The sequence below is a fragment of the Phyllostomus hastatus genome, unplaced genomic scaffold, assembly GCF_019186645.2.
Source record: "Phyllostomus hastatus isolate PE091 unplaced genomic scaffold, TTU_PhHast_1.1 phas_contig_1021, whole genome shotgun sequence".
In the NCBI taxonomy this organism is placed as follows: domain Eukaryota; kingdom Metazoa; phylum Chordata; class Mammalia; order Chiroptera; family Phyllostomidae; genus Phyllostomus; species Phyllostomus hastatus.
This window is the reverse complement of record NW_025333505.1, coordinates 93,284-105,917: the sequence shown is the minus strand read 5'-3', so window position 1 is coordinate 105,917 and position 12,634 is coordinate 93,284. Positions and strand designations below refer to the sequence as shown.

General features: G+C 59.6%; 1 protein-coding gene and 1 long non-coding RNA gene across 7 annotated transcripts; one reads left to right on the top strand and one right to left on the bottom strand.

Annotated features, from left to right (window-relative positions):
- Positions 1 to 1,462: 1,462 nt before the first annotated feature.
- Positions 1,463 to 4,729, bottom strand: LOC123815566. Its single transcript, XR_006785140.1, has 3 exons — positions 4,592 to 4,729; positions 3,079 to 3,230; positions 1,463 to 1,885 (listed from the first exon to the last, which is right to left on the bottom strand). It is a non-coding gene; the product is annotated as an uncharacterized LOC123815566 (long non-coding RNA).
- Positions 4,131 to 11,483, top strand: REPIN1 (replication initiator 1). Of its 6 annotated transcripts, none has more exons than XM_045833864.1 (3): positions 4,131 to 4,862; positions 7,298 to 7,424; positions 8,789 to 11,483. In XM_045833864.1, exons 1-3 carry the CDS (start codon positions 4,833 to 4,835, stop codon positions 10,504 to 10,506), a joined length of 1,875 nt encoding a protein of 624 aa, XP_045689820.1. In that variant the 5' UTR covers positions 4,131 to 4,832; the 3' UTR covers positions 10,507 to 11,483. The 6 variants fall into 6 exon arrangements, with proteins under 6 accessions (XP_045689820.1, XP_045689811.1, XP_045689802.1 ...); XM_045833855.1 differs by having other exon boundaries at positions 4,597 to 4,862; positions 7,227 to 7,424; XM_045833846.1 differs by lacking the exon at positions 4,131 to 4,862 and adding an exon at positions 6,092 to 6,552 and having other exon boundaries at positions 8,792 to 11,483.
- Positions 11,484 to 12,634: the final 1,151 nt, after the last annotated feature.

Here is a 12,634-nt window from a genome sequence, read left to right as displayed (position 1 = left end):
TTTTAATGTTTTAGTGTGGCAGGAACTGACACTTGGATAGCAGATGCACCTTAATGATAGCATGCCATTAACGTTTTAAAACTTGTAATTAGCTGTTGCTCAGGGGGTTGAGCGCTGGCAGGTGAACCAGAGTCGTAGGTTCGATTTCCAGTCTAGGGCACATGCCTGGTTTTGGGCCAGGTCCCCACTCGGGGGCGCATGAGAGACAACCACACATTGATGTTTCTTTCTCCCTCTCTCTCCCTCCCTTCCCCTCTAAAAATAAATAAAATCTTTTAAAAAACAACCTGTCATTACTCTTTCAAGGAAATCAGCAAATCAAAGAAACATGCACACTTATTAAGTACATTTACAAACTTTCTTCTGTGAGTGAAAAATATTTCCCCAAATCAAAGTGACCAGGAGGCAAATACCCAAGATGAAAGTCTCTGGTAGACCTCACTAAATCTCCCTCGAGGACCTACCACTAGATGGAGACAGTGAGCAGGAGTAAGGTCCTTGAAACTTAAAGAGTTCCCTTTTTTTTTACCCCCCCAAATTACAAGGCTGTGGAATTATTTTTCTTACATAGTTGTGGTTGCCTGTTATGACTTTTTGATTCCTGGTTTAACCCTAGGAACTTCCTTTAACTCCATCTGACCCTGCGAATCATGTCAATTTGTTGCCAGGGTTTTACATCCCAGATGCACGTTTGGTGGAGCTGAGAACCAGCATGGGCTCGGATAACGAGGACATCTCAGCCACGGGTAGAAGACACTGAGGGCAGTTTATCGTTTTTATGTTTTTAATTCTCACATGAGGACACACCTACTGATTTTAGACAGGGAGAAGGGAGGTAGCAAAGCATCGACTCGAGAGAAACACATCAATTGGTTACCTCTTGCACACTCTATGACAAGGATTGAACCCACAGCCGTGGCATGTACCCTGACTGGGAATCGAACCCATGACCTTTTGGTTTACAGGACGATGCTCTAACCAACTGAGCCACACTGGCCAGGGCAGCACTGAGGGCACTTTAGATGCTATGAAATGAAATACTTTTCAAGTTTTTAAAAAAATTAATTTTATTTAGTATTAATATATTATTCATTGAATGTAGTAATTTAATAGACTGTTACTATGTAGTCAACATGCTATCTTGTTGGAATTTCTAATAACATCCCCCAAATGAACCTTCAATCCTGGTAGGAGGGGATTCCTGTTTCAAGACGGTGAAGGCAAACCAGTTCTGAGAACACAGACCTCACTGGCCAACTGCGAAGGTGCCAAATTTAACCGTGGCCCAGGTTTGTTCTTAGAACCTGCCAGGGAGACAGACTCGTAGATGGAGAAAGGATGACAGCTAGTTGGGGCGGGGTGGGGGAGGCTGGGGGCGGGGAGATTCAGCAAAAAAGACAAAGGACTCACGGACATAGATAACAGGGTGGTGATCACTGGGGGGCGAGGAGTACAAGGGGACTAAATGGTAATGGGAAAAAATATAATAAAGATTATATTTAAAAAAAAAAGAAAAGAACCCGTTGGAAGGCATCGAGTTGAAGCCAGGTGTACAGTCCGATTCCTCCAAGTCACCAAGCGGGTTGCATTGGCGAGGAGGAGGCGGGGTAGGACCCAGCCAAGGGGACAGGCAGCGTTGTGGTTGGTGGCGAGCAAGCACAGATGGCTTTCGCACACAATAACGCGCGCGCTCACGGGAAACAGAACACTCGGCAACCCGCCTGCTCCTGTGGGGCTGCGAAGACCACGGAGATCCTGTCCCGAGCATCCTGGTGTTCCCAAATCACGCTCCGCTTTTCGGAGGACGCACCCCGGCATCCAGATGCGTCTTCTGAATGACGCTGAAGAAGGCAGCATCTGATCCCAGCCTGGAGTAGGACAGACCCTGCATGGTGACAATAGATGGGATTTAACCCCAAAAGGGTAGGAAGGTAGGTTTCTAGGTAAAGTCAAGCTCTTTGTTTCCTGGCTGAGACACTAAGATGATTTATTCCAGCGTTTTCTGGCAATGTCTGGTCCCCCCATCAAATCACCACGGGGTGGGAAGCGTGGTGGCCAGGGAGAGGAGCGCCCCCTGCCCCCCAGGGGCCACGGGTTCCCGAAAGGCTCCTGCCTCCCAGGTGTTGGGGAATCAGGTTCCGGGCGAGGGAAGACGGGCAGGGCGCTGCCGCCAGCGAGGAGGGAGCCCTCCGGTGAGAGTGTTACAGGCGCAAGTGTTGAGTTGCTTGTTCTTTACCTCACTCACGTACTGACTTGAATTTTTCTGTGAGAAAAAGTGGTATTTCCTTTCACTAGAAGTTCTGCTGGGCTCCCAGCACCTGCTCAAGAGGCAGTGGCCGAGGCGAGAGTTTGAAGTTAGGCGGCTCGGTGTGGTCTAATCGGATTCGCTTAACCAAGGGGGTGGAGCTCTTCACGTTTCCTCTTTCGTTTGGTCCACAAACACGGAATACCTACCATGGGCCCAACGCTGTTCTAGGGGCTGGCTATGTGGTGATTAAAAAGACAGGACAGCCCTGGCTGGTGTGGCTCAGGGGACTGAGCGCTGGCCTGCGAACCAAAGGGTCATTGGTTCGATTCCCAGTCAGGGCATGTGCCTGGGTTTCAGCCAGGTTCCCAGTGGGGGGCATGCGGGAAGCAACCACACATTGATGGTTCTCTCCCTCTCTTTCTCCCTCCCTCTCCTCTCTAAAAATAAATAAATTAAATCTTAAAAAAAAAACAGGACAAATCTCTGCCTTTGTGTGACTTATGTCATGGTAGGTAACTAGACAAAAACCATCTAAGTGAATAAATACCTAAAAGACTTTAAGGAGGTGGAAAGAGCTCTGAAGAACCTGTGAATGTTGCCTTATATGGCAAAGGGGACTGCAGATGTGATTCAGCTAAGAATTTTGGGGTGGAGAGATTACACTGGGGAGATAGAGTTAAAAAAACAAAATCTCCTGCCAGCCCGGGAAAGCCGCCCACAAAGGTAGGAGGGAAAGGGGACAGGGTCGTTACTGAGTGAGTCTCGCACCAGGAGGAGACACACCCGACAGGCAGTCCGCCCAGAGTGGCAAAGGCAGAAAGGAAGTTCACCTGTTACACGGCCCTGCAGGTGCCGCCATCACACACGTGCGCTCGAGATAGGCTGTCCCTAGTGCTGGGGCCGGAGGCCTGGACCACGTGTCACACAGAGTTCGTCCTGAGTCCACCTGGCAGCCGGGGAGCCACCTGTGCTCGCGAATTGCCTTTATCCAGAGGAAAAACACACTCGTCATAAAACGGCAGGAGGCAGTTTTGCGGCTGGGAGCCAGGTGTGCTCCCAGGGGAGGCCCCACCTCCCGTGGGGGCTGGGGGCCAGGGCCTGCCTCCCTTGCTGTTTCCATCCAAAGAGACGGCTCCCAGGCCGTCCTGGGCCGTGACGCTGGCAGGGGGCTTCTGTATACAAGCATCTCACAGGGACGGAGAAAAATTCACAGTGACGGGTTTCCTGAGGGAAGGGTGGTGGCTGTGGGGAAGGTGCCCCCCACTTTGGCACCTGGGAGAGCGAAGACTCGTCTTTCTTAGGTTTCCTTTGTATCTGCCCTTACAAGTGTCCTGGATTCCCCGGGGGGCCCCGGGTGTAATCACAGGCACCCTGGTAAGAGGGCGGCAGCGGGAGATCTGAGCAGAGACAGAGACAGAAGGCAGTGGGGCCAGGGACAAGGAAACGCTACACTGCTGGCTTTGAAGGGGGAGGTGTGGGGGGGATGCCAAGTCGCCCAGGAACTCAGCTCTAGGGGCTGGAAAAGGCGGGCACACCGTCTCCGGTAGAGCTCCGGAGTGAGCGGGCCCAGTGACACTGATTCTGGACGCCTGACCTCTGAACTGCAAGAACACATGTGTGTTGTCTTCCGTGACCAAGCGTGTGGATACTTGTCACAGCAGCCACGGGAATGAGTAGCCCAGTGTACAGGCAGAGGGGCACAGAGAGGTCCGTCGGGAAGCGGGCTCTGAGGACAGGATGCCTGGGTTCCAATCTGAACAGAGGGAAAGAGCGACCTGACCCTGAAAAGGTCTGGAGGAGCAGCAGCCTAGGCAGACAGAACAGCAGGAGGCGCTGTGGCTGGGGCCGAGAGTCCAGCTGGACCCCAATGGCGTGGAGCTAGAGGCAGGCGAGGTCAGTCTGGCTCCGGAGCCCGGAGCCCGGGCTGCGCGAGCCAGGGGAGTGTGGGCTCCAGAGCGGCTGTGCGGGCCCGGGGAGCGGTGGCTGTCGGGAGAGGCGGGAAGTGCTGAGCAGGACTTCACAGCCCTGGTGCTCCCCAGCTCTGACGCCCGCCCCGTGCAGGAAATCTGAGATCTCTCCCTGGTTTCCTTCTGACGCGTTCTGTTCTTTTTCTTTTAGAAAAACCAGCTCCCGGGACTAGGTGTGCAGCAAGCAGCCAAGTGTCCGGGGCTGCGGAGTTAGGGGTGACATCTGATCCCGGGCTGGGGCTGCCGTTGCAGCATCTGTCCTTGCCAGGCGCCCTGTGTGTGTTGCGCCTTTAAGGGTATTTTTAGAACTGCAGCAGTAGGAGCAGCTGATCTTTTCCTGAAGAGTTTCCACATGACCTAGCAAGACTGCTCTCACCTGAGATGCCAGCCTTGGGCAGTCGGGGCCTTGCTCCGGCTGGACCTCGGCCGCTGTCTCCCCAGGTCCCGGTGCCGAGAGGGCCCCCCGGGATGGAAGTGACTGTGCCAGTGTGAGGCCGCTTCCAGCAGACGTGGCCTCCGTCGCTGTGAGCGTGGCGTGTGCTCTCTGCCTCCTTCCCGCACGGCCCCCCCGCAAGCGCTTGGAAGGAGCTCGGTGAGCTCCCAGCCCCGTCTTCAGGATGCCGTCTGCAGCAGGCATTCACCACCGAGTAAGTTCCGTGAGGGTGACGTTTTCTTGTCTCTGCCCCCTAGTCTCCTCCTGCTTTTCAACAGCCGTCCACTCGGAAATTGCCAAGGTGCATCTGGTTTAATTTCACACTAAATACCAGCTTTGAAGGGATATTGCTGTTGTGAAACCAGGGGGATAAGGCATCCTGGAAGAACAGCGGGGACCGTTTCTGCCTGGCCCGTCGTCGGCCAGCACCTGGCACAGCGGCAGATGGCGGACACCAGTTAAATATTTGCTGGGTGGATGCGTGGGGCCTGGGACCGTCTATCTGTAAGAGGTGGATGGAGTTCTCCCTCTTGCAGGTAACGGCGGGCGGGGTGGGGGCTGCTAGACAATACGTGGGCGTCTTCATAGAGGGTTTCTGGAGACAGGAAAGGTGACGTTATAATGATACAGAAAAAGAGAGACATGTAATTTATTTGTACATGTATGCTGCCGTTAAGAATCGCATTACAAAAGAATATCTAAAAAGTGGGGGAAAGTTCACAGCGGTGGTAAGTGAAGGGGGCAGAACACGCCTTCTCGAGGTATTGCATCCCGTGTACGTCCCCCACGCACTGACACGCGTGGAAGAAAGATCAGAGGACACTTGCCCAAATGTTAAAGGTAATTCGCTCTAGGAGAGAGAGTATGAGAGATTTTATATTCTATTTCCTACTGGTGGAATAGATTTTGGAAGTGTTTCTAAAGTTTTTGTGTAATTAAAAAATGGCCTTTTTATGCTGGAAAGCATAAAAGCACCTGAAACGGGGCTCGCCTGGAAGCCCAGGAAGTGTTCTGTTCGGAGAACCAAGGGCCACCTGCTACCGGGTGAGTCACCTGCGCTGGCTCGCACCTGCCTCCGCACTGGCCGACCCGCTGCGGGGCGTTTTCCAGCGAAACGGCCCCGGAGCAAGAGCGGCCCCCCGCCCCGCGGCCACGGCCGCCGGAACGCCACTCTTGGCTAATTCCTGGAATGGAGGGCATCCCCTTTTCAAAGTTCACGCAATGGGGCCTTTCTGTCTCCACTTTTGAACAAACCAGAAGCCGGACCCGAGGCAGGCGCGCCTCCCCCGGACGACGAATGTCAGCACGTCTTTGAACCCCAGGCACTGAGATTCCTTGGCCGGGCCAAGGTCAGGGTGGCCGGGGAGTGGGGGGCGCGGCCCGGGGTGGTCCGGGGGCAGGAGCGTCCTCTCTGAAGGCTCGGGCGAGCCTGGAGCCTTTAGAGAACCCAAGAGGCTCGGTCTGGCCGAGTGACAAGCCTGGCCACGCGGTCGCCCAGGGACGCGCGTCCTCCAAAGGGACAAAGGGTCGGGAAACTTGAGCCGGGCCTGTCCCGGAAGAGCCGGGCTGTGGTCGCCATGGCAACGGAGTCGGGCTCTCGGCGGTTTCCCCCAGCCCGGCCCGCGAGGGGGCTTTAGGGGTGGTGAGGGACCCCGCTCCACCGGCTCCACTGCCCGGCCCACCCCGCCCTCCGGCCGTGGCTGCCGGCCGGAGCCCACGACTGACCCTCTGCAGCTCCTGTAGTCACGTGGCGCTGGGAACCGGCGGGGGGGCTGGGCACGGGCCTGGCAGTGGTGAACTCGAACCTGCTGCTGTCGCCACGGTGGGGTGGGGAGCGCGGCTGCCGGCACCGGCTTTGCGGCCTCATGGACGCGCGAAGCGCCTCCGCGCACCCCGCCGGAGAGGTTCGTCCCGGGAGGGCGCGGGGTTCCACGCGGGCCCGTGGCAGGGGCGGCCTTACCTGCCGGGCGCGTGACCGTGTGCTCACTGTGTGGGGGGCACATGCCGACCGAAGTGGGGGGCGAGCCCGCGCACCTGCGCACAGGCTCCGCGAGGTGCGCTCTGCACCGGGACCTGAAGGGGCCCCCTCTGGGAGCGCGGAGCAGTGCGTCTGCGAGCGGGGACGGGGGTACGGGCGCGAATACAAAAGGGTGTTGTGGGGGGGTCTCCACGGCCCTTCACCATCCAGGACGCGAGGGGCTTCAGATCCAGCCCCGGTCACACTTGCTCGCCTGCCCAGCCCCCTGGGAAACGGGCCTGGAATTCCCGTCGGGAGGAGGGTGGGGGGAGGGGAGTCAGCAGGGATTCCAGAGTTGCTGCCATAGTCCGGCTTTTGGCCATCAGCGTGGAGAATTTGTGCTGCGACCTTACCAGTGGAGGAAGTGACCCCCAAACGCAGATGGGTGCTTTCTTGGCGCAGGGGCCGCATTTATTTATTAACGTACTGTCCATTAAGGTCACTCTGCCAGCCGGGTGTGGGGCCGGGTTGGGGGAGGGGGTTACGGCTGGCGAGGACACAAAGATGACTGTCCTGGAGGAGCGCACAGCCTCACGCGTGTTTTCTCTCCCCTCCCCGCAGGTAAGGCTGGCCTCTCTGCCGCCGGAGGCCTGAGCTCTGCCATGGGGGTAGGGGTGTCTTTACTCCTGCAGTTTTCTCTGACGTCTGGGGGCTACCACAGTTTGGGCCGGAGCAGGCGCTGCAGCCGCAGAAGTATCCCCAGGAGCGTCCCCAGCAGGAGCTGGAAAAAGCCTCGTCTCCAGCTCCACAGTCTCCAGGGTAGAGTCTGACCTTCTTTGTTGGGTTCCCACAGCCTTGGTGCTCAGGCCTCCCTCCAGGGGAAGGCAGGCAGGCGCCTGTGGGGGGAAGGATCCCATTCTCAAATCCTGGAGCCTTCCCGGCACCCAGTCTGGCTGTCGGGAGTGAGTCATGTCTGTGCGCCTCCAGGAGTGCAGACTCTAGGGAACTTAGGAAGATGTGTCTGGAGCTTTCGAGAAGGGAGTGAGGGTCCCTTAGGAGTCTAACCGCCCTGCCCCCTGCCCCTTTAGTGGGTTTAGGAGGCTCCCCTGCAGGAATCTGGGCTCCTCGGAGCTTTGGAGTTACAGAATGTGGGGCAGCCCCCGGCAGGGTTGGGGCAGGACTAGGCAGGGGACAGAGACGTAATCTCTTCCTTCCTCCCCCTCTCTTGCCCCAGTAATCTCTTTCACCCCGAGGGAGGCAGCCCCGGAGCCCTGGGCCCCAAGGGCAGCAGCCATGTACGCTCCTTGGATTCAGGAGAACTTTCCTTCCTGCCATGTCCTCATCGTGTGTGTGGGTGGGTGGGTGGGTGGGTGGAGGGGGGCAGGTGGGCAGAATGTGGGCACAGTCTGGACAGGCAGTGGCCTGGCCTTGTTCTGGGAGGAGCAGCCAGCCCTGCTCCTGTTCCCAGCAGGGCTGTTCGCACTGGCTCTCCCGGCTTCAACCTGGAGAGACAGAACGGGACAGCGAGGCCGAGAGAGCCTCCGGTGCTGCAGCTGGTGCCAGAGAGAAGATAACAGGGATGGAAGGCTGTAGAAGTTTCTGTGAGGGCCTGACAAACCTGGGCGTTTCAGAGGGAGGAACCCTGGCCCGGGAGTGGAGAAGAACAGTCCCACCTAGTCCTGGTTCTGCTGTTGGTTTACTGTGTCTCCCCCTCCCCCCACCCCCGAGAGTCCTGTCACCTCTTATGCCTCCTGGTGGCTTCCTCTGTCCGTCAGGGCAGTGTCTGCTCACCCAGCCTCACAGGTTGCCCCGAAACTCAGGTGTGGCGGCAGGAAGCAGCAGGGGCAGGGGAGGGCAGCAGGGCCGCCCTTGGGAAACGCAGGAAGCTCCGTGGCGGTGCGAGGCAGGAATGTTTCTGCAGTCAGCACCGGAGTGCTCGCCCCACTCCAGACGTATGGTGGCCGTGGGTGGGGGGACTCCAGGAAGCGTCACGGTCAGTAAGACTCATGGCAAACGCACTTGAAATGCATGTCTAGGAGCCCAAGGTTGAGCTAGTGTAGAAGAGTAGCCTAGATTCCAGGGCTCTGGGAGTCCAGAGGGGTGAGTGCCCCCGGGCCGGGGGTGGCGGGAGGGCCGGGGCAGGGCGATTGGGCCTTCCCGTGACTGTGCTTTTCCGCCCGCAGCAGAGGAAGGACCGATGCTGGAACGTCGCTGCCGCGGCCCTCTGGCCGTGGGCCCGGCCCGGCCCCAGCTCCTTTCCGGGCCCTCCCAGGGGTCTCCGCAGACCCTGGAGAAGGAGCCGGGCGGGCTGAGGCTACAAGGCACCTCGGTGGCCCCGCCAGGCAGCCAAGCTCCAGGTCGGGTCCGTCGCTGTGCCCACTGTCAGAGGCACTTCCCGGGCTGGGTGGCCCTGTGGCTTCACGCCCGGCACTGCCAGGCCCGGCTGCCCCTCGCCTGCCCAGAATGCAGCCGGCGCTTCCGACACGCCCCCTTCCTGGCCCTGCACTGCCAGGTGCACGCCGCTGCCACCCCAGACCGGGGCTTCGCCTGCCACCTCTGCGGGCAGAGCTTCCGCGGCTGGGTGGCCCTGGTCCTGCATCTGCGGGCCCACTCGGCTGCCAAGCGGCCCATTGCTTGCCCCGAGTGTGAGAGACGCTTCTGGCGGCGCAAGCAGCTTCGAGTGCATGCGCGGAGGTGCCACCCCCCAGCCCCTGAGGCCCGGCCCTTCATATGCGGCAACTGCGGAAGGAGCTTTGCCCAGTGGGACCAGCTGGTTTCGCACAAGCGGGTTCACGTGGCCGAGGCCCTGGAGGAGGCAGCAGCCAAGGCGCTCGGGCCTCGGCCCCGGGGCCGCCCCGCGGTGACCGCGCCCCGGCCGGGGGGCGATGCCGTGGACCGGCCCTTCCAGTGCGCCTGCTGCGGCAAGCGCTTCCGGCACAAACCCAACCTGATCGCTCACCGCCGCGTGCACACGGGCGAGCGGCCCCACCAGTGCCCCGAGTGCGGGAAGCGCTTCACCAACAAGCCCTACCTGACCTCCCACCGGCGCATCCACACGGGCGAGAAGCCCTACCCGTGCACCGAGTGCGGGCGCCGCTTCCGCCACAAACCCAACCTCCTGTCTCACAGCAAGATCCACAGGCGATCCGAAGGGTCCGCCCAGGGGGCCCCTGGCTCGGGGAGCCCCCAGCTTTCAGCGGGGCCCCCGGAGCCCTTGGCAGAGCCTACCCCAGATGCCCCACCGAGACCTGCACAGGATCCTTCCGCTGAGCCTCTGCCAGAGGCCCCCCGGAACCAGGGGGATGTCCCCCCATCTCTCTACAGCTGCGAGGACTGTGGCAGGAGCTTCCGGCTGGAGCGCTTCCTGCGCGCGCACCAGCGGCAGCACACGGGGGAGCGGCCCTTCGCCTGCCCCGAGTGTGGGAAGAACTTCGCCAAGAAGACCCACCTGGTGGCCCACTCGCGGGTCCACTCGGGGGAGCGGCCCTTCGCCTGCGAGGAGTGCGGGCGCCGCTTCTCCCAGGGCAGCCACCTGGCAGCCCACCGGCGCGACCACGCGCCGGAGCGGCCCTTCGTCTGCCCGGACTGTGGCAAGGCTTTCCGCCACAAGCCCTACCTGGCCGCCCACCGGCGCATCCACACGGGCGAGAAGCCCTACGTCTGCCCCGACTGCGGCAAAGCTTTCAGCCAGAAGTCCAACCTGGTGTCCCACCGGCGCATCCACACCGGCGAGCGCCCCTACGCCTGCCCCGACTGCGACAGGAGCTTCAGCCAGAAGTCCAACCTCATCACCCACCGCAAGAGCCACATCCGGGACGGCGCCTTCTGCTGCGCAATCTGCGGCCAGACCTTTGACGACGAGGAGAAGCTCCTGGCCCATCAGAAGAAGCATGATGTCTGAGAGCACCGGCATGGTTCCTCGAGAGCGGGGAGGTGGGGCCCCGGGGCCTCCCTGCTGCTGGCTGCTGGCGAAGCGGGGGCTGGGGAGGCGCGAGTGAGCGTTCCCCGTGAGAAACAGGGGGAGTCGCTGTGCAGCGCGCGGACCCAGCCTCCAGCTGGTGGTGGCTGAGGTTCTGTCCTCCCTGTCCCGTGCCCTGGAGAAGAAGTAGCAATAGCACCTGCACCCACCCCTTAGTGTCTGTCCTCCGCGGGAGGGGTCACCAGTGGACAGATGACCCCTCTCTGCTGGTAACGCCTTAATGTCCCTGTCCGTCATGAGCTAGCTCCTTCAGCTTGGTTTTGGAAGTAGGTGTGGTACAGTCCTTAGTGAAGAGCGCTGGGGAGGTGAATCAGACCGGTGGGGACACCCGGGGGAACCTGCTGGCCGAGTTCAGCAGCCCTGGGGGTGAGGCCGAGCGGCTCCGAGCTGTCCCAGCCCGGCCCCTGCGCTGGCACCCAGACCCGGAGATACCTGTCTGCTGCGTGGCTTCCCCTTCCTCCCTGAAGATCAGCCCCGGGAGGGGGATCCCCGGCTGTCAGACTTGCTTCATCCGCCCCCTGCCTGCACCTAGAGCATCCCCCGGCTGCCAGCAGTCCCCTGTCTGGGCCTTTGAACACCCCCACCCTCCTTCACACCTCCCAGACCCCTCGTGTTGGCAGGGTCAGCTCCCGGGAAGGGAGGGGTGAGTTTCCCTTTCCAGGTGTCCGGTGTCTGGATGCCCAGCCTCCGCCTGAACACTAGGTGACAGGGTGGCCCCGCCTCCTGAGGCCCTGGTTCTACCATAGGACAATTCTAATCGTTAGAGGTTCTTCCTTATAATGAGTGAAATCTGCTTTCCTAGAATTTCTACCTGTCGGGCCTTGTTCTGTTTTCTGGGACTAAACAGAACCACCACTTACCCTTCTTTTCAAACTAGAGAATAAAGATTTGGTTTTAGAGCTGGTGGCTGAGACGCATTCCTTTCTCCCGGGGAGCTGCGGTGCTGGAGGGAGGACCAGCAGGGTCCTCTCCGAGGTGGGGGGGGGGCGCTGTGCGGGGCGGGGGACTTGGTAGCAGGCCCGGTGCCCCGACTGGAGCCCCTCTGTCCCTGCTTCCAGCCCTTCCCCAGGGAAGGCCTGGAGACCAGCCAGTGGGGCAGGTTCTCCAGGGGTTCAGCCTTCTGTGCCATCAAGTCCGGGGGAAAAGTTCTGATTTGATTCTGTCTCTCGGTGCCCGCCTGCCTGGGCTGCTGTGCAGCCCCCTCGCCTCCGCCTGGACGCCTCCGGCACTGTGGTCTCCTGCTAATGGGGGCCTAATTTTGACAGGTGTCCACAGGCCCTTTTCTTGCCAGCCTGAGTGGTTTCTGAAGAGGTCACCCACAGCTCTCATGGTCTGGTGCCCAGGAATAAGCCACCAATTGTTTGAGTGGCACCTTGCAAAGAAATTTTCCTGAATCCTCGTGCACAACCCTCGCGCGGTAGGCACTCTTCTTCTACAGGTGAATGCGCTGGCTCCCGGTCACATGACTGGTCGTTGCCCGAGGTCTGTCTGACTCCTGGAACCGGTGCTTTTTGACCATGGCTGTGGAGAGCCCTGCTGCTTTCTGTGAAGATAAGTATTCAGTGCCTCCTGGGTTTTATGCTGGGGTAGAAACTGGGGGATTGTGAAGATAAGCCCCAGTCCTTCCCCTTGGGAGGCCTAAGCCTGGGGTGGACATGTGTGAGTGCATAAATAATGAGTCGAGAGAGGGATGAGGGCGCATGGGGGCTCCGAGAGTGCAGGAAGGAAGCAGGTAGCTTCAAAGCTTCACATTGGCTTATGGGGTCATGGGCCACGTAAGAGCCTGTGCCGCTGGCGGCACATTTGCTTTCAGAGCCCGGGGGCCTTGTGTCAAGAAAGCTTCGGTTAAACGTGCCTAAGGGAGCCAGCTGGGGGCTTCAGGAGAAGGGGGCAGTGCTTTATTGGGGCTGGGGGGCGTCAGGAAAGTAGGTAGATGTTGGGGTGATGGTCAGGAAGCAGGGGACAGATCCTCAGGCATCTAGGGTTACTATTGGGGGTGGGTGTTGGAGAACAGGGTGAGGGAGGGGGAACCTGACCCGGGTCCTATTTG

Bases quoted from the DNA above. Each gene is read 5' to 3' on its own strand.
- REPIN1 (XM_045833838.1), top strand. From the start codon at position 6,514: ATGGACGCGCGAAGCGCCTCCGCGCACCCCGCCGGAGAG. The intron at 6,553-7,297 runs GTTCGTCCCGGG...TTACTCCTGCAG, and splicing joins CCGCGCACCCCGCCGGAGAG to TTTTCTCTGACGTCTGGGGG. The intron at 7,425-8,788 runs GTAGAGTCTGAC...TTCCGCCCGCAG, and splicing joins CCAGCTCCACAGTCTCCAGG to CAGAGGAAGGACCGATGCTG.